Consider the following 20,501-nt stretch of genomic DNA (forward strand, 5'->3'; position numbering starts at 1 on the left):
ATATTTACATTCCACACAGAAACATCAGCAAAAGGGATGATTCTCAGCTGCTCAACCAATCACGTAACAAGTGATTATTATTTCTCAGCAGGTCTCTTCTTTCACCTGTAGTATTTACTGGAACCCAGGCAAAATGGACCTGTTTTACTGATAAAATCTTCTAGGACGAACAATTTCTGGGAAGCATCTCTCTCTGGAATGCCTGTGTGTACTTTAAAAGTGGGCATGCCTACGCTGATACCCATATCACTGGCAGGAGACAGACAAAAGACTGCTTCTGCTGCCGCCAAAATTAGCAGTGAATTTGTAAGGGAACAGTATCCAGCTGACAGCATGCATAGCATCCTGAGAATTTCTTATTCTAAGCAGCATGGACATGTTACTGCTCCTCCACCCTGAGTACTGTCTGTCAGTAGCTAAAGCAATTGTTTGGAAACATATGTAGACAGTAGGATTGAGAGTCATGGCCATTATTAACAAGGAGGCTGGGTAGAGTAAAGCCAAAACACTTGAATGATGGAAGCTGAAAATATTGTTTAAATGTCTGGGTGGAGTGGTGTTCTCCTGTTTAGTCTGTTTACATCCGGTAAGTTTTGCTATATCCTGCTTCAGTGAGTCACTCAGAGATGTAAAAATAACTGAAAAAAACCACTTGTTTTAGTATTTCTCCCCTTTTAATGATACAACGACAGATGTCAAAAAGGACAAAATAAAGATATGAAACTCATTTAAAGTGCATTCAATTCTACTTTAGTGTCTTTATTTGCCTTCAGAAATCTAATAATTTGCTGGAACTCTCACTTAACAGATAGACAGGTTGACTGACATCCATCCAAATAAAATGTGAAGTTTAGAGAGTAAAAACCCCATAGAATAGAATAGTCCTAAAATACAAGTGATTAAATCTCCAAACAGTCCTAGAGAAAATGAGTACCATTCCTTTCGGTTATACCTTCTAAGTACAGACACCTGGTGATGTGGGGTGAGGAAGAACAGTCTTGGGTTCAGTGCATGTTGATGCTAAAGGAGAGGTTTTGTCAGGGAAGACCTGCAGCGAGACCTCCATTGTGCATCCCTGGCACAAGTGGCCCTTTTTTTCCATCTCTGTGGCTTCCTGTGCCAGGCACATCTCTGTTATCTTTGGCTGCAACCCCCACACACAATCCCATGGTGCTGCATGATTGTCAGGATTAACCTTCAGGAGTCTATCTTTACAACAGACTTTTCAGGTGGCACATACTCGAGGCAGGACTAAACACATGGCCGCCCCAGCTGTTACTTGTCCTGGTATGTGGGGGTTCCCAGGCTGGGATACGGAAAACTCAAAATGTTTGGAATTAATTAAATACTCTTTCAACTGCAACTGTGCTTACAAAAGTGATGCTGAATGGATGGAAATGAAGTCTGCATTAAAGCAGCTACATCTCCTCTGTATGAAGTATCTGGAAGTCAGCTTCCTTGTTTCCCCTCCGACGTCCTGTGGCCTGGTCTTGTTTTCTTCTTACAGCAGTGCAGTTGGACTAGTTACTAAAAAAACCCCCCACAAAACCCCAAAAAGAAAGAGAAGGAAGGCATTTCTTTCACACATGAGAACTAGGGACCTGCCCAGGTGGGTAAGTGTGTGCTCCCAGTCTTTTTTGTGAGCACATCCACGTCCACAGTGAGGAGTGTTTGTTTTGGACTGGTTGTCCAGAAATGGAAGGTACTCTCTTCATAAAACAAGTAGTAGAAATGCTTATTAGAAAACCCAGCATAGAACAGCCCAGGATAACACTTCCAGCTTGCTGTGACACACATGCAGAGGAATGTTTACTCTGACTTTAGGTGACATGGAGACAATTGCTCAGGGAAGGTGGTGGGGCTCAATTGTGAGCATGGTAGGCTCATCCTTATGGAGGACCAGCAGCACAAGGCCTTATATTTTTCTTTCCAGAGCACCTGAAAGTTGGGTGACGCTCTCCCTCCTTACTCCTGAGGCTGGGAGAGATGCTGGTTCTGATGATTCCCACGGGAAAATGGTGACCTTTCAACCACTGTGCCAGGCTTACGGTCAACACAGCACAATCCAGCACCACCCTGGTTATTCATCCCCTCTGCTGTCATGCATTAGGAGTCTGCTCAGCAAGTACCTGAGTGGCAGATGATCTTTAATAACTTAGAGGGACAGAGAAAAGTACACCAGAACCAACAATGGCCAGAAAACCTTAGAAGTTGGATGCCATATACTGCTATTCAGGCTATTTTTGCCTAACATTTGCTGTTGGCAACAAATAAGAGTGAATATGGTTTTCTCTTCACTCTGCTGACATAACCTGTTCAGAACCTGACTCCTTCAAATTTCCTGGACCCTTACTGACTAACCCAAGTTCTTCCTGAAGGAAGGAGGGAAATATAGATTCAGCTGTTTGAGAAGACCTGGGGTATTTTCCTTTCAGAGGGTGCTCCTATAATATTTTATAAATTGAGAGAACATGTCAGACATTTCTATAACTGAGAATAAGGCAGTGAGAGATGGGAGAAAAAGGATAAAAGCAGAGTGGTATATACTTGAAAGACCTGAATTTCAAATAAGAAGGAAAAAAGGAATTAAAATTAGGAGAATCAACATAGTGATTTCTAAAAATGCTTGGTATAGTTAACCAGAAGGTATGAGCAATGCTGAAAATAAGGAATATAAATATAAATATATAGGAATATAAGTATAAAGATAAATATAAACAAGGATAAGTATAAAGTGCTGACCTTCACTATGGGCAACTAGTGAGTCCTAAAAGGCAAAGTGCACTCAGAAAACCCTTTGGAATACAACCAGAAAGTATATCCCCAAAGCTACTAACTGAATAGCTTATAAATGTTCCCATGCAAATAGACAGAAAAGAAAATCCCTGACCAGAAGTGTAACAGCAGAAAATAATATTATCTGGAAGTGCTCAATCAATGCATCTAAATTATTAGAAACAGAAGTCAGTGTGGCTGTAAGGAAACTACAAAAGAATACAAGGCAATGTAAGAAAAATCACTGTTTTAAAGATCTCTGACAACAGAGGATTTAGAGGAGTAAAGACCAATTCTGAGTTAAGCATCTGTATCCATTACCAAAAGGATGCTATCACTTCTCAGAGCACCACACCAAAGAGGTATTGGTGGAACTCCAAAAGTGCAATTGCAAAGATCCTCCAGCTTTGGGTGACACAGCAAAATTCTGGCTTTGGTGAATTATCAAAGCAATTTATCATTGTTAAAATCTGCTACAGCAATAAAAATATGAGAATAAAAAGTTAAAATGTATTTAAACTCTCAAAAGAGCTTCTAAAGAGAAAATTTCAAAGGAGACTGCCAAAGTCATGCTGCCCATAAGAGAGGAAAGATAAAAGCTCAAAAAAAAAGAGCACCCCACAGGCTGCTATGAAGATCAATATCTGGCAAATGCACTGAAAAGCAAGGAAGGTTTTGAACAGAACTATGTTGCTTTGCACTTAGTCATGGATGACTAAGGAAGAAATATAGCGACATAATAACTGCTTAATTAGAGTGTAGCCAAATGTAGTGCATTAACAGGAGCACTAAAAAAATTGATTTTCCCCAAAGGGGACTATAAAATTATTGAACCTTTTCCTTAAAGACTCCTTCTGCATGTTGGCTCAGTCCTACATTAAGTGATCTTGTAACAAATAAAAAGTTTGCACTTCCAACATAACATAGGAGGTCACTGGATTTATCCAAACAAATGTGTCAGGGGACATTCAATGTTAGAAAGATTAATGCAAATATTTTCCATAACCAGTTTTAAATCAAGAAAAGACTAATCACATATTTGAAGTTATGAAACAAATAAAAATTAAAAGAAAAATACTTTCTTTTTGACAAATATCTAAAGTAACTTTGAAATGGGGATGTTCATTTTTTCAATGGAATATTTAAGTTCCATCCTTCTGCAAAACTAGACTAAAAGCGATAACATCAGAGTAACCAGACTGCTTCTCCTGTCATAAATTTGTGCATTTCTGTGTGTGTTTGTGAAACTGGGATGTCAATACTGTGTCTTACTACCATTTTTCCAGAATGTTTTTCCAGAAGGGAACACAAAATTAGATGCACAATGCAGAAAACTGCAATTTCACAGACATTTTTCAGTGTCTCAGTATTTAGATTTAGTTCAAATGGCTCCAAACTACAGGTCAAGTTCAGGTCTTGGATTAGGACCCAGCCCATAAAGCTGATTAGTGTCCAAACAAAAGAGTACAACCATATCTGTAAATCCATGTCACATGGAGTTTATTAAAATCCAACTGATCAGTAGCACCAAAGCATTTATGTATTTTAAACAATGGCTATTTTCCTAAGGTTAAAGAAAGAAAAGCAAACGAACTGGCTTGCTTGGGCAGTGCTGGGTTCATGGGTTCACGTGCTTTGTAAATTGAAAGAGGAGAGTGCAAATGCAGGTAAATAACTGGATCATGTTATCCAGACCACAGTCTGCAGTAGATGGTGAAAACAGGGAGAAAAAAAATGGAGAAAAGACGCAGTGCTTTAACACTTCCCTTTCTCCCAGAAAAAAAAAATCTTTCAGTTGAAGAGATATGGGTTATACTAAAGTCAAACAGAAAGGATAAAACATATTTTTCAGCTCAGCAACATTCTCCTACTCCAAAAAGTATATGTTTAAGACTAAAGAAATCTCATAGGGAAAACTAAGATCTGATCACTAAGTATGTACTCATTTTATTTTACCTTTGTCTCTGTTCTTCTCCTTTCCTAAAGAGTCCAGTTTCTTTCTTAATGATTTTTTCCTCTTTTGTCCATCTGTAAAAGGCAAGAAAAGAAAATAAAAAAAGGAAGTAAATGAAGTGATATAACACTGAACAATCTGCTGCACAAGCTATAGGAACATGGAGTAAGAAGGTCACAGCATTTGGAATCAGGAAGGGTGTGGGGATATATTGCACAAAGGTTAGAGACTGTCACAGTCCCTCAATGGAGAACAAAGCATTTGGCTTTGTTTACCCAAATGCTGAGGCTGCACAGGGGAACCAAATGTATCCCCCTGCATGCTGCTTGGCACATCTACCCATGTGTGGTCATCTAATTTTGAAGACTTAATAATGGAGTTTCGTTGCTGGATGCTCTTGATAGCAAGGTACCATAAACCTAAAAAGTATTGGCTAGCCTTCATCCATGGTCACAAGACCGTGATTCAGGTGTGCAGCTGAAGGTAGTATTTGGAAAGAGAGGGTTACTAAGCCTCTAGGATAAAGTTCTGCATACCAGTCATACCCATTGACCACCTTCACATGACCCATCTGATCTGAACTCACTTTGGGAGTTTGCAGTTTGGTACAGCATGCCCAGATTGGTTCAGGTGGATTAGAGTCTCAGAGAAATTATTGTTCTAATAACCTATCTATCATCCAAGTTTTCACTAAGGTATTAAGGACCAAAGTTTTCAAGCAATAGTGAAGGCAAGTTGGTTCTTGAAATGATTATATCAAAAGGTTGGCTATCATTATTTCCTTCAGCAGCATCTTTTATGATGAAAAGTCAACAAAAAAGCATTTTATTTATTAGCTATCAACATATACCAGGGATTAAGACATGGGCCTGCTTTAACTTGTACCTTTTGAACTTTTTAAGTTCCAAAGCAATATAAAGGGTCTAACATAGGGACTAATACTTTAACATAGACACCACTCCAGATAAAGGTTAATGAACACGTACCTTTTCCTTACCAGTTTTGTAACATGGCAAAAACTCAAAAACAAACATACCGTATCCGTTTCATTTTTAGGGCAAGAAAGTCACCAAATAATCTGTCTCAACAGGTTTTTCTGGTTATATAAGCCAGTGTCTTAAATGGTCTTTTACAGTAAGGAACATACCACAGAGGAGTGAAGTGGATCTTTGTTGATGAACTCTCATCTTTGCAATTAGGGGTCATGAGAGAACACAAGCCATTTCCCCATACTTTTCCCTCAGCTTCTTCTGAAAACCAAATCCAGAACACTACTCAACAGACAGCTCAACAAATTATGACACTTTTTATAGCCAGTTAATATCCTTTTAATTTAAAATTATAATTTCTTTTTATTTTTTGTAACAGTGGTTTGATCAATTCCACTTGCACACTTGCAATCTGCATTTATTTACACCATACCACAGAATCATAGAATCATTAGGGTTGGAAGGGACCTCTGGAGATCATCTAGTCCAACCCCCCTGCCAAGGTAGGGTCACCTATAGCAGGTAACACAGGAACATGTTCAGGTACGAATTTCTGAATTTTTTAATTTCTCCAGAGAAGGAGACTCCATTACCTCCCTGGGCAGCCTGTTCCAGACTCTGCCACCCTCAATGTACGTAAGTTCTTCCCTCATGTTGAGGTGGAACTTCTGTGGTTTAGTTTATGGCTTTTATATCTTGTCCTGTTTTTGGGCACCACTGAAAAGAGTCTGGCACCATCCTCTTGGCACCCACCTTTGAGATAATTGTATGTATTGATGAGATCCCCTTTTGGTCTTCTGAGGACTAAATAGGCCCAGCTCCCACAGTCTCTCCTCATAAGAGATGCTCCAGACCCCAAATCATCTCTGTGGCCTCCATTGGACCCTCTCCAGTAGCTCCTTGTCTTTCTTGTACTGAGGAGCCCAGGACTAGACCCAGTATTCCAGATGTGGCCTTACTAGGGCCAGGTAGAGGGGGAGGATCACATTCCTCAACCACCTGGCCACACTCTTCCTGATGGACCCCAGGATCCCATGGGCCCTCCTGGCTGCAAGGGCTCCCAGCACTCACTCAACCATGATACTCGAGGTAGAATTGTCATGTGCTGGTTAAGTTAATTCCCTTTTTTTGCACCTGCTCCAGTGAGAATTCATCTCTCTGAAATAAGGCGGATTAGATGGATAAGGTATTCCAGATAAGAGTTCAGCAATATAATGGTAGTAATTCATTGCCTGATATGATTAGGTCTATGATTACATTTTCCTTTTTCTTAGCCACACGACAAGGTTATAACTCAAAGTCATACTTTGATTGATTAATATGCCCAGTCTTTTCACACCTTCTGACATTTCCTGTTGCTAAGATTGAGTTTATAAGAGAAATTCTTTCACCTCTTGGCAACATGAACAGTCAGTAGCCTGCTTACAAACACCTGAAAGTACAGCTTGTTTTCATAAGGTTCCCTACTACCATTGTGTTCTGGCTTTATAGATATAAAATAATTTTCAAATTCTTTTTCATGTTATAAATTCAAATTACTGCTTCACAGTAGCGTTTTGATAAATGACTTACATTTCTTTGGAGTCATAGAGCCTTATTCTCCAAAGACCAACTTATTGATATTCTGACACCCCACTGAAGTCTACTGAGACATAAAAAATAAGAAAAAAAATCAAAATTTGATGTAAAATACAGTGTTTTGCTACAATCATTTACATTCACAGTTTACCCCGTGGCAAGAGAAAAAGAGTTGCATATGAAAATAAGATTGAGAGGTATCTCAGTGAAAAGCTGAAACTTAGGAAATCTGCCAAGAGGTCTAAGGCCAGTTCAAACTCTCCTCCTCCCCAGAAAAAGATATGATAAATTAGAGTCTATATTCTGTAAAAATAAATATGTTTTGAAATGACTGTTGAATCAAAGTACATCAGGCATGAACACTGCTGAAATATTCATAACATGCTTAAAGACATGCAATTCTAGCAGTTTTACATATTAAATGAACCCAATTCACAATAACAATGCTTAGTACTTATTAACTGCAGTGTGTTTTGAGAATATATTTAATATCCAAAGCATTCTTGGGAAACAGGTGAAGTATTATAACCCACACCTAATACCAACTGTACATTTTTTAATTAACTAGCAAATATTTGTGCAAAATAGTATTGTATCAGTCCAAAGTACTATTAGATATCAACTGCTATTTTCATTTCCAGTTTGGAAATGTTTAAACCACAAAGTGATAAAAGCTTGTAGGGGTTTTATCCAGCCTTTTGTGTATATAATTATCACTTTATGTCTTCTTTCTGTAGATCAATGATATACTACTCCTCCAACAGATTCCACTCAAGAATATTAGCAAGACAAAAGAAACACTCAAAAGACAACAACTGTCAAAGTGAAGGAAGCTTCATCTTTTTTCTTTGCTAACCCATTCTGTTTTTCCTGAAGGACACCTGCCAAGGCAGCTGTGCAGATCAGTTTGTTTTTCAGAAATGGACTTGATCCATTCAATACTTACTAATTTATATGTTTGCTGCATTTTTCACTGCAAGGCATACATCACTCCCTGGGCATCTATGTATTAAGACTAGCACAATGAATATTTAAAAGACCAAGAGTCTATAATTGAACTCCTGAGTGCACATTAAATTGCTATGTGACCTGTTTTTCCAAAGTGGTGAGCACTTCCAGGTTCAGTTAATGCCAAAAAGACTTTTCTATTTAAAAAATTAGGTCATCTTTTTAGGACTTTGTCAGTGAACCACACAGCCTACAGAATCCAAGAGTATTTGTACTGATCTACTGACTTTTGACAAAAACTGAGCAGTTTGACTTCTGAGATTATTTAAGTTTTGATATTTTGAGTTAAGGCTGACATTCACCTGCAGTGTCATCACTAACACCATTTCGTTAGCAGTTACACTATCAAATCCCAGATTTTCTACAGACCATTTCAAGGCCTAAATCTCTCTCTATGTGAGACTGTGGTTCTACAAATGAGGTAACAAGAAGTCATTTTCATGATGAGGATATATAAATTTCAGCTTTAACAGTTAAAAAAAAAAAGAAAGAGAACGTAAAGAACTTTGTAAATTTTTTTAATGACAGATTGTTCTGTTGCTTTGCACAAGACCACCTACCACTACCTCATATGACTCAAAGAGAGAGAGTGCAAGCTGAATCCTGTTACTATTTACTTCCAGTAATTCTTTATTCAATTTATATTTAAGGAAATCAACAGGTCTGTTTGGTAGGTAGAGGTGCTGCTCAGCATCAGCTAAAGCATCACTAATTAGGTATAGGGAATTAGCTCAAAATGATACATTAAGTGGCATACCTAAAGTTAACATTCAGGAACTGGCCACCAGTTTCATATTATGTCACTTAATAGTCAATATACTGTGAAATCATAATCCAATATGTTTTTCATAATTAATATAATATACAGTAAAAAAGTACAACAGTATCTGAGCTTTATACGTAATTTTTGGGACACTATTACAGTATTAAGCTTCAGATCATCAAAAAATACCCCATCAAATATGCTTGAAGTGAACATGTAAAAAAAATAGGATTCTTCAGCACTTTCTTTACTTACACATGGGCTGGTAGATTATCTGTAAGAATCGATGTTCCTTTTATGTTACTTACATGCAAGCACACTTTTTATTAATCAAAAAAATAATTCATAAATTATTACAGATCCTTTAAACTATTTTAATTCAATGGGGTTTTGACATAAGAGATGATCTGCTGCTTACAGGGTTGTAGAGCAAAGAGAACTCCCCTCCCCATCTGTTGGTAACTTCCTTTGCTTAAGAGAAATGTGTTTCTTGTCCATTTAGGGAAGAAAGTTGTCTTGTTCTACAATCATAGGTGATTTTCACACAGTATAAAGAGAGGAGTTATGTGAGAGATTATTATCAGACCCATAGCTCAACTATCAAAACAGAAACCAATAAAAAAGTTGATATGGTGAGATTTCTAAAATACACTTTCATAGTAATTCTATTCATGGCCATTTTCCATTAATAGCCACTAGTAATTGGATCTAACTGCACTTAAAGAACAAAAAAAAAGAACGTATCTTCTAAAAGTGCAATCAATTTTGTCTTGAAAATTACTACCAATGGCACCACAAAGCAGCAAGTGTGACCCTTCTTGAGCAGTTGTTGGTTCACTTCACTCACAGAGAGCAATGTATTTCCCAAGTGCCAGCCTCTCACAGCCAGCCTCTGCGCTCACTGTCAAGCTGCACAACACTGCGTGCAGTCTCCCTGACCTGTGCAATACTGCAAGGAATCGAGATCTCATACAGAAAACACTTCTAAATTCTGTTGACAGAGCACAATAAAGACAAGACTGCACTTCATTCACTGACAGCTGCACTGTGTTTGTGGTTGAAGTAGCTTCTTTGGGTCACTATACAAAGCAAATTTACTTCTGATGACACTCAGAGCTGCTCTGCTGAAGAAGACCGTGCTGGTTTTACTTAGTCTTTTCTGTGACTATAAATGTCCACCTTGAAATATTTAAATAAACTTGTTGAAATGCCCTGTCCTCATGCAGTAACTTCCAAAGCACTGCCAGTTGCAACGAAGACGGAAGATAAAAAATTTCAATGAGAGAAACAGGAGTTAGAGATTCTGGCACATAAAGCAATATGAAACAGGAAAGGCTGAGCATACAGGTATTTCTCATCACTGTCTTTCTCTCTTTCACCTGATCTCAGACATACACATACAGGATCTCCATCAGTGATGCAGATTATTATATTAATTCAGAAGCCTTGGACTATCATCCTGTTTTTCCTTATGGCCTATGTTGCTTTCTTTATTTCACACTGACTTATATCAGCACTTCTTCGTGCTTGTCAGCTAGCAGCTGATGGAAGAAAAGCCATATTCATTCAAGAGTATATCTCAGCTGCAGCCACAACCTTCCAGATGGCAGCTGGCTCATGTATGTTCGCCTCAGCCCACAGAGTCAGGTTCAGACTGTTTGTCACGAGCACCACAAACACAATGGAGGCAGCTTTCCCCTTAAATGCTTCCTCTGATGCAGGAAACAAGTTTCAGCATTCCCCTTTCTGGGAAGTTCCTGATGAATGTGCTTATGGCAAAAGAAACAGTGTGAAAAGGGCAAAGCTGAAGTCAAAGCTGGTTCCTCAGAAGGGCTGTACCTCTCCATGAGCTGTGCACAGGCAGGACCAGAGCCAGAGCACTGCCTGATCCAACTCTTCTCAGGGCAACAGTGAGAAACCAGGTGAGGTCTGGAGAAAGCTCACTGTGCAGGAAACAACATTCTCAGCAACACACAGTGTATACAATACCACTACTTGAGAAAACCCACAGCCATCAGACAAAAATGAGCTTTTCATTCTCTTTCTCTACATTCCAGCAGACTCTCTGGTAATCTGCAGTCAGTGTATCTTCTTCAGATCTAGGCTTCAGTCCCTTTGGGCTAAGGCATTTCTGATTGTTAAAATTAAACCCAGAGGAATTACAAAGTCCAGCTGCACAGGTTTAAGTGATGCAGATGCTAGAAGTTTAAAACCTGCATTATACACAAGTTTTAAGTGCAGAACAGTAAGAATTAAGTCATACTGGTATATCAATTAAATTATTTACCTATGAAGTATTCATAAGTTGCTGTGGAACCTGCCTGGAAGGCAAAACTGCTGGAAACCTCACCTACTTCAAAAGAGAGCTGCATTCCCACAGAAACCTCAGCTTTGTTAATGAAATAACACTTTACAATAACCTCCAACAGTTCTGGTATAAATTTAAAAAACAAAAAACCAATCCTTCATAATTTGTTTGCCGGGTATTAATAGATTTTTTGATGCACATTTGTTGATACTGCACAGCTATTCTGAAGGCAAAGGTGTTATATCAATTTATACTAGCTGAACATATTATTAGTAGACTGTCATGTCTTTTAGGAAAACAAATCTAAAAAGTGTGGTTCCAAACTAGGATGAAATCTAGAAAAATGCACCATTTCTATTGAAACTTACTCTCAGTGTCTATGTCTATCAGAAAGAGCCATGTCCCAACTTGCTGAACAAAAAGTGTTGCATGTTAGAAAACAGCAGGATACAGATTTAGACTGTAACTGTAACCACACAGGTATGAACTCTTCTTAAACAAACAAACAAACAAACAAACAAACCCCAGAAAAAATAAAGCCAAAAAACAAACCCGAAAAACACCCCACAAAAAATCAAACCAAAACAACGTTGCAGGTGCAACGTACCCTAAAAGTGAGAACCAAACCTTAGGAGAGGGGGAATAAGGGATTTGGGCTCTGGAGAGAGGTCAGGGCTGCAGAAGCCACAGCTGGAGGGAGGGGATGTCATCAGAGCCCACCCCTGCGAGGAGAAGAACCAGGAAGGAGCAGCTTTCCAGGCCTGCCCCAGGCCACTGCACCCCTGCTGTGCAGGAAACTGCAAGTCTAACAGATGAACAGGGCACAACTGCACCAGAAGAAACACTTAAGGGAGTACAAATAGGATGCCTGCCTTCAGTTTGTGCATGCGGTGTATAAATATCCTTAAAATAACAGAATCTTTAATATAGTTTCAGAATTCTTCAAACCACCACAACAAAACTAAGAATAAATTTCCCTGTTTTCCTTTTTAATTTGATTTTTTTTGTTTAATGTATTCTTTAACCTTTTTGCATTTGGACTCTTGAGTAGAGATAATTGTGTTGGAAAAGTTGGGAAAAAAAAAATCTCTTCAGTTATTTTGACGTTACTGAATGAAAGCATACATAGTTTACATAATTTAAATATTTTTAAACTAACAATACATTTAAAATGGCTGCATTACTCTGAGAAACAAGATACTTAGCGAGTTTTAGAATAAATGAAAAATCATAACACTAAATTATAATTGTTTAGGAGCTGATTTGCACTTGCTAAATCTTCAGCTAAGGAAAACAACTCATTTTGACATGAAAATAAATAGTTGCTTAAACCTCTTTTTATGGTAGAATGAGGAAAACGGCTGCTGCTGCCATACATAGAAGGGACAATGGAAATAACTCAAAACAAGCATGCAAAGCTACCTGGCAGCCTTTAGAGGATTACAAAGGAAGGGTCAAATGCCTTTGCATTCCCTTTTGCAGCTGTCAGTGGAGAGCAGCAAAAAGCAGGTAAATGCCTGGAAAGGGAGAACAGATAAAGATGCAGGATGTCAGGTCTGACTTTCCTGTGCATAGACAGACTCAGATTCTCAATTCATAAAAAGCTCTGCTTGCTTCAGTACCTACATTGGTGTAGGATTTCCTGTGTCATAAGAAATCCCAAGCCATAGTAATCTAATAAAAAAATAATAAAACCCCCAAACAAACAACCAAAACCCCAACCCCACCCCAACAAAATCCTTAAAAAAAAAAACCCTGAGAGAGTGGGTCAGGCCTTTTGATGGAGCACATGCCTTGTGTCAATACTGGAAGCAAAAAATGTGTCTAGGCATACTGAAATTAGAGGGAACCACTCCTTCTATGCTTCAGGGCATATTTGCTATATTGACACTGATGACAGGATTCATGAAATAGTAATGTCAAGTAGCAGGTGCAAGACAAAATACAGACACTACTTTTTCATACTATAGCAGTATCCACAGTGTGACAAGAGTTTCTCTAAACTCATAAGGTAGGCAAGTTCCAGACTTAAACAGACTGTGGTATGTCAGGGACCTTGCTGCCGCCCTTCTCTCTAAGTGGAAGACACTCAGAAACCACAATGATGGGTAGAGGCTTAAAAGCTTTGAGAAGGATTGAACAACATTTCCTTCTTGGAGTGCTTTCATAACTGATGAATAAACTGTCAACACTAAAACAGGTCAAAAACTGTCTACACTAATACATGAAAACAACTACAGTCAATGAAAATATTTTAGATGTACTGAAAAAAATTCAGAACACCAAACAGAAGCCTTGATGCTATAATTTGAGATAGGAAAACTACAAATAACAGCTCTAAAACTGCATTCAGCCCACAGTGGGCAGGGGAAAATTGACTGTCTCCTGGCATCAATAACCTAAATAAAAAGTAATCTTATAATATGGAGGGAACAGAGTAGTTTGATGCTGTTGGTAGTCAAAATATCATCCTATTTTTGTTTGATAAGAAGGAAAATTAGCTTTAATCCCCATAGTACAGGGTGGGCTGGGGCAGAACAGACACACAGTTGCCACCATGGAACTGGTATTGGATTTACTGTGTACCAATAAAGTGGCCTGCACGCCTGTACTGGCAGGTGAAGCAGCAATCAAGTTTCTTTACATCTCACTCGGATCTTTCCCCCCAGGTTGCTCTCAGTGTGAACAATGGTTGAGCTCTTCAAATGAAGAGGAAATTCCCCTCATGCAGGAATTCAGGAGTCCCACCAGTGGTCACAGAGATGGTTCACAGTATCCAGGTCTAATTAAACTAGTCCATTACAATACTCCTGCTCAGAGCATTGATGAAGAAATTAAATGAGAGAGAAGCCCTCAGCACAAGGAAGTGAAATCATGGTGCAGTAGGTCTCTCCCTGGACAGGCTGGTGGCCCCAATAACTGAGATGAAAACCACAATCAACGGAGTTTCTTTCTAATGATGTCTCTTTGTAATAGTTACTTGTCCTTTGTATCATCAATCATCTAGCTTACATACTTTTTTATTAATAAACAGGAACAGGTGTTGAAAATGTAAACCACACATATAAAAGACGTGAGGAGCTCTGCAGAGAACACTTAGGTCAACTTCCTGTACAGAAATAGAGTCACATGGACATTTGTCTAATCTACTCTTAAAAACCTTCAGCAAGAGATTAGGTCTTCATTAAATCTCAAGGTAGCCTTTTCAGTGTAAAAGCCTAATACAGAGACATATATAGTACCGAAGCTCTGATATAATAAATCTATTTGGAGTCACTTTATCTTTTCTAATCAGAATTTAGAGACATTACACTTCTGGCACCAACCACAACAACTCCACTTAAATAACGTCTTTGAAAAAACTACAGAAAACTTTTCTACCTAAGGCAAGAAGAAATCACCAGGAATACTTCCCTAATGCATTTTTGAAAGGAGAAAAACACATAAGATAATAGAAATAAGGTCGATTTTCAAATGAAATTTTTAAATAAGTATACCAGAAGAATACACATTATATTCCTGTTACAAACTAGCAAAGCTCTGCCAAAGGCAAGTAGAACATGGAAACTGGTAGGCTGCAATTCAGTACTCTCTATAAAGGTTCAAAAGCTTTTCACATGGGATATATTTATTGGTATTTATTCTTTGGCTTTGAACCATAATAAAGCACAAATTCTTAAGTCACTATAGAATCACCAGACAGTTACGTGGATTATTTGCAAAGTACAGAACAGCCTTGTTATGAATCAAAGGGTCGGTACTACATCAAGTACTAAAGACAAATTTGGCAGGACACAATCAAGAATACCTCTATTACACCACTGTTCTCATAAAGATTTAGGAAAAAAAAAATCAAATATACCTAATTTTGCAAGATGTTTTAGAGCCTCTGCATGTGTATTTTGTTTCCCAACACTGGTTCTCTCAACCATGTGTCTCAATAGAGCCAGTGGTCATGAGCAATGTTTTTAAATGAAAGCTGAGATTTCCACGTGTAACACTAACACAGACAAAATACCAAATATATTATATGTACTTAAAATCAATAGCTATTTCAAGTGTACTACTAAGAAAATGACATTAGATAGGATTTTTTTTTGTTTCAAAAATAATTTCTAAGTTCAGTGGGACTTATCATCAAATATATACATGCAGCAGTCTCTGGATCTGAATTTTTAAGAGCAGTACCCCAAATCCACCAGAGTCAGCATCTAAATAAGCAACTGCCCTAATAGTGAAGAACTCTGGTCATGACTCCATCTCCAGTAACTATGTCTCACAACATTTGTAAATGAAAATGTGGATTGTAGTATTGCCCTATTTATCTTAGGAATTTCAGCAAGATCTCTTCCCTTCATTGTGAAGGAAACTGAAAGACTCCTGCCTATCCTGCCCAACAAGCTCTACAGCAAAGCATTCCTTCAACATCCATCCCTACCTCCATTCCCTTTCTCCCCTTCACAAAATATGCCTACACAATAGGTAGATTTTCAGAAGTTACACAAATCTTTCTTTTAAACGTGCTGAGTTATACACTCATTTTTCCATGTTTACATTTAGCAGTGGCACTGATTTCCCCAAGAAGCCTATAGCATTTTCTCCTTCTGTTCTGTGTTCATATGGCACTGAAGAAAACGCATGCTGCTTTTCAACCAAAGCTCTTAGCTATTTACCAAAATACTGTTTAGTAAAAAGACAAACTTTTTTTGTTTGTAGTGAGTTTTGTAATCAGCAAAAACATTTCCTTTTAAACATATTAGCTTGTCTTTAACTGACGAAATAGATATGTTGAATAAAGTTTTCCTGATGTAAACGGACAAGTAAAACCTGCTATGTGATACAAGAAAATCTTGGAAATCAATTTGCTGAGCACTGCGCAGTCTTCTATTAAAAAAAATGCCTCATAGCAAAAATTAAAAAAGAAACAGGGCTCTACAAACTTTTTAAGTTTTGAAGATAGTAAATTATTTTCCCTGTTCCAATGTGGGAAAAACCACGTTCTTGCAAGCTTCATGTATTTCCATTTAGTTCTTGTCTCAACAGTGGCACAAAGTTGAATTTGGGAAAAAAAAAAAAAAATGAAAAATTTCAGCAAATTTTCTTACTGAGAGAAAAAAAAAATAGAAGTTTTTTATTTGCTTTCTTATCTCTCTGCCTGTAAAAGCTCCTGTCACATTCACTTTGACAAATGCCTGTGTAGCAGAGTGCAAGGCTGTGTCTTACAACCTCTACCCTGCAGCAGCTGGGACTTCTCCTAGCTTAAAACATTAAGTCAATTTTATTTCTTTTTTTTTCCAGACTGAGTGATATTGGGTTTTGTTTTCCCGAGAGGAAAAAAATACGTTTCCATGAAAAATTTGAATTGGAGGGCACAGGAGGGAAGTTTCAATCTGAAAATCAGAAAGATAAACAGTTTTTATCTCTGACCAGTCTGATACAGTATATCCAAGACTTACTAATTCAGTGTAAAGGACCATGTTAGAGACAGTATTTATATGAGAACAATCAGCAGAAGTTGACATTAAGAGGGGTGGTAATAAGCCTCTTCACTTAAAAGATACAGACTGGATGCTTTTGATTTGGCATCACTATAAGCCCATAGCTCCACAATGTATATGCTACAGTTTACTTAGATGGTTTCCACTGCTGCAACAGCCTATAAAGTATATAACATGGTCAGTGATTAAAAACAATGAGCAGTTTGGAGCCCTCACAAAAATGCAAGCCCAGATAAAAATCACAGTCAATCTCAGTGTTAAGGAAAATGAATCAAGAAATACAATGGCAAGTAATGTAAGCAAAAAACAGATCCAAAGAGCTACTCCCTGCCAAAATAAACAAGAAGGAGAGAATGTGTAACTCTGAATTCCCATTTTTATTCAGAGCTTAACTGGAATGTACTGGGGGCAAAGTGCACAAATGAAGAGTAAAAATTCAGAAAGCCCAACTACGTTTTCTTTCATTTCAGAGATGGGGTTGTCTCAGCTCTCTGTCTGTAATCACACACTTATCCAGCCCTGCTCCTTCAAATTTACCTTACAAGTTGTACAGGAGACAATGGCTCGCTTCATTTGAGCAGATGCACAGTGTCATATGCCTGGTGGAATGAGCTACAAATCTTGCATGGAAAAATGTACACCAGCATATGTTCAAGCAGCATCAGTAATACCTTCTCTTAAATGACTGGGACTGCATTTAGGCTTCTAAACCCAACTTTAGATCATATTCATTAAAACTAAATGAATGAAATGAGATTTGGCAGTAAAGTTAAAGATTACCTTCTCTCTACCCAAATATCACAGAATCATCAAGGTTGGAAGAGACCTTCAAGGTCATCTAGTCCAACTGTAAATCCAGCAGCACCATAAGCACCTCTAAACACAAGTGCCACATCCAGATGCTTCTTGAACATCTCCAGAGATGGTGACTCCACCACATTCCTAGGCAACCTATTCCAATACCTAACTACTCTGCCGGCGATTTTTTTTCCCCTAACATCTAATCTGAATCTCCCCTGATGCAGCTTGAGGCCATTTCCTCTTGCCCTTCACTTGAGACATGGCAGAAGAGACCAACCCCCACCTTGTGAAGGAGCAAGATTCAGGATGGGAGCAGTTTCAGGCATGGAGAAAGACATACAGCAATTATATGGACTTTATATATTGGACTTTACCGTTATATGGACTTTATTATATGGACTTTACCGTTATTATGTGGTTTCAGATATGCGTATCGCATTGTACCCACACTACACAGTGCACAGCCTGGGCATGCCCGGGTTTGCCATGAGTTTGCCTGCTCTCTGCTTCCCCGCTCCCCCCTCTGATAGGCTGAAGAAGCTGCAGAGAGGAGACAGTTACCATTTGCTCTTTCCTCCATAAAACCTCTGGAAACCTCAATAAAGTATTCCAGTTGCACCTCTACCTCGACTCCGGACCCATCCGTGCTGTGTCACGGCCCCATCCCCCCTCAGACTGTGGCACCACATCACTACAACCTCACTACAAACTCCAGTAGTTGCAGAGAGCAATGAGGTCTCCCCTAAGACTCCTCTTCTCCAGACTAAACAACCCCAGCTCCATCAGCCGTTCATCATAGGACTTACCCAGGCCCTTAGCCAGCTTCGTTGCTCTTCTCTGGATATGCTCCGGCACTTCAATGGTTGAAGTGAGGGGCCCAGAACTGGACGCAGGACTTGACGTGCGGCCTCACCAGTGCCGAGTACAGAGGGACAAACACTTTCCTTGTCCTGCTGGCCACACTATTCTTGATACAGGCCAAAATGCCATTGGCCTTATTGGCCAGCTGGGCACACTGTTGGCTCATATAAAGCTGGCTATCAATCAGCAATCCCAAAATTATGAATTATGAAGTCAGGACTTCACCCAAAGTATAGGAATAACAAAGACAACTGGGCCCTAATTCCTCATTTGCTCTAACTCATAAAAGTCCTAGTAGTGCCTACCAGTGCTTCCAAATACAGGTGTAGTGAAGTAGGACAGGACTGTGAAAGAGATAAATAAACCTCATTCAATCACTCCTCTACTCAAGAGATACCTGGAGGCAATGAACAAAAGAAAATGAGCTCCTCTCTAGCTCTGATCTCAGTTTTACCCCATAAAAGCCATCTGACTTACCACTTTTTTGTGAAGACCTGCTCTAAAAGCTTAGTTTTTCTCACTACTTGTGTACCATGACACACAAAGAATTGAAATGTCACCAAAATGTAAGCACACCTAAAGTGAATTCCATTACCTTTGTTTTCTCCCATTACAAAGAGAAGATTTACTTCCCTAAAATGAGAAAAAACACAGTATGTTCTAAACAGGAACTGTAAAGGAGCATCACCAGAATGGTACTGTTGTGCCATTCAAAATATCAGACACTAAATTAAAAATCTTGCACAGAGTAATTGTATTGGTAAAGAAACCATGTAATACTCTGCCTGGAAATGCCACCATCCTAGAATCATAGAATCATAGAATCATGGAATCATAGAATCATAGAATCAGCTGGGTTGGAAGGGACCTCAGAGATCATCAAGTCCAACCTTTGATCCACTACCACCGCGGTTACTAGACCATGGCACTAAGTGCCACATCCAGTCTTATCTTAACCTCCAGGGACGGAGAATCCACCACTTCCCTGGGTAGCCCATTCCAATGCCTGATTACCCTCTCTGTAAAGAATTTCTTCCTAATATCTAACCTAAACCTCCCCTGGCACAGCTTAAGACCATGCCCTCTTGTCTTGCTGATAGTTGCCTGGGAAAAGAGACCAACCCCCACCTGGCTACAACCTCCTGTCAGGGAGTTGTAGAGAGTGAGGAGGTCTGCCCTGAGCCTCCTCTTTTCCAGGCTGAACAGCCCCAGCTCCCTCAGCCTCTCCTCATAGGACTTGTGCTCAAGTCTCTTCACCAGCCTCGTTGTTCTCCTCTGGACCTGCTCCAGCACCTCAATATCCTTCCTGAACCGAGGGGCCCAGAACTGGACACAGCACTCGAGGTGTGGCCTCACCAGCACTGAGTACAGGGGAAGAATCACTTCCCTGGTCCTGCTGGCCACACTGTTCCTGATCCAGGCCAGGATGCCATTGACCTCCTTGGCCACCTGGGCACATTGCTGGCTCATATTCAGCTTCTTGTCAATCCAAACTCCCAGGTCCCTCTCTCCTTGGTTGCTCTCCAGCCACTCTGTCCCCAGCCTGTAGCACCTTGCAACTTAACACATTAACCCAGAGAGGATAAATGATTCTTGGTCTAGTTTCTGGTGGCAAATGAAGGATTGACACGGGAGCGAAAAAGATGATGATTATAGAATCTGAATATATGAGAACAAGAGAACAAGAAACAAATCTGAAGTATCTCTATCATACATATAAAAATACTAACCTTTAACTTGAATTTATTCTAATTACCTACTGCAGTGCAACTGTAGCATATTTGAAATGACATGCTGGTTAAAGAAATTCTTGTGGGAGGTGGTCCCTTCTCTGCGACCACAGGATGTTTTACTAGGAGATGTTAGTAATGTTCTTCATTAATGGTAATGGCTGCAATACTGTGAAGGAGAGGGATTACCTATGAGTTCCTCTACAAGTGTGGGAATAGCCAGATGTGTCCTGGAA

The 20,501-nt window shown here is 39.1% G+C and overlaps 1 protein-coding gene across 3 annotated transcripts in view; it reads right to left on the bottom strand.

Annotated features, from left to right (window-relative positions):
- Positions 1-20,501, bottom strand: part of ARHGAP6 (Rho GTPase activating protein 6) — a 158,693-nt gene that overhangs the window by 37,372 nt on the left and 100,820 nt on the right. For all 3 annotated transcript variants that reach the window (XM_027725641.2, XM_027725643.2, XM_027725642.2), the window contains exon 3: positions 4,732-4,803. In XM_027725641.2, coding sequence (XP_027581442.1) covers positions 4,732-4,803 — 72 coding nt within the window. The remainder of the gene's footprint in view (positions 1-4,731; positions 4,804-20,501) is intronic.

Source organism: Pipra filicauda, unplaced genomic scaffold (assembly GCF_003945595.2).
Source record: "Pipra filicauda isolate LSUMZ 115617 unplaced genomic scaffold, ASM394559v2 scaffold477_size481170_pilon, whole genome shotgun sequence".
NCBI lineage: Eukaryota > Metazoa > Chordata > Aves > Passeriformes > Pipridae > Pipra > Pipra filicauda.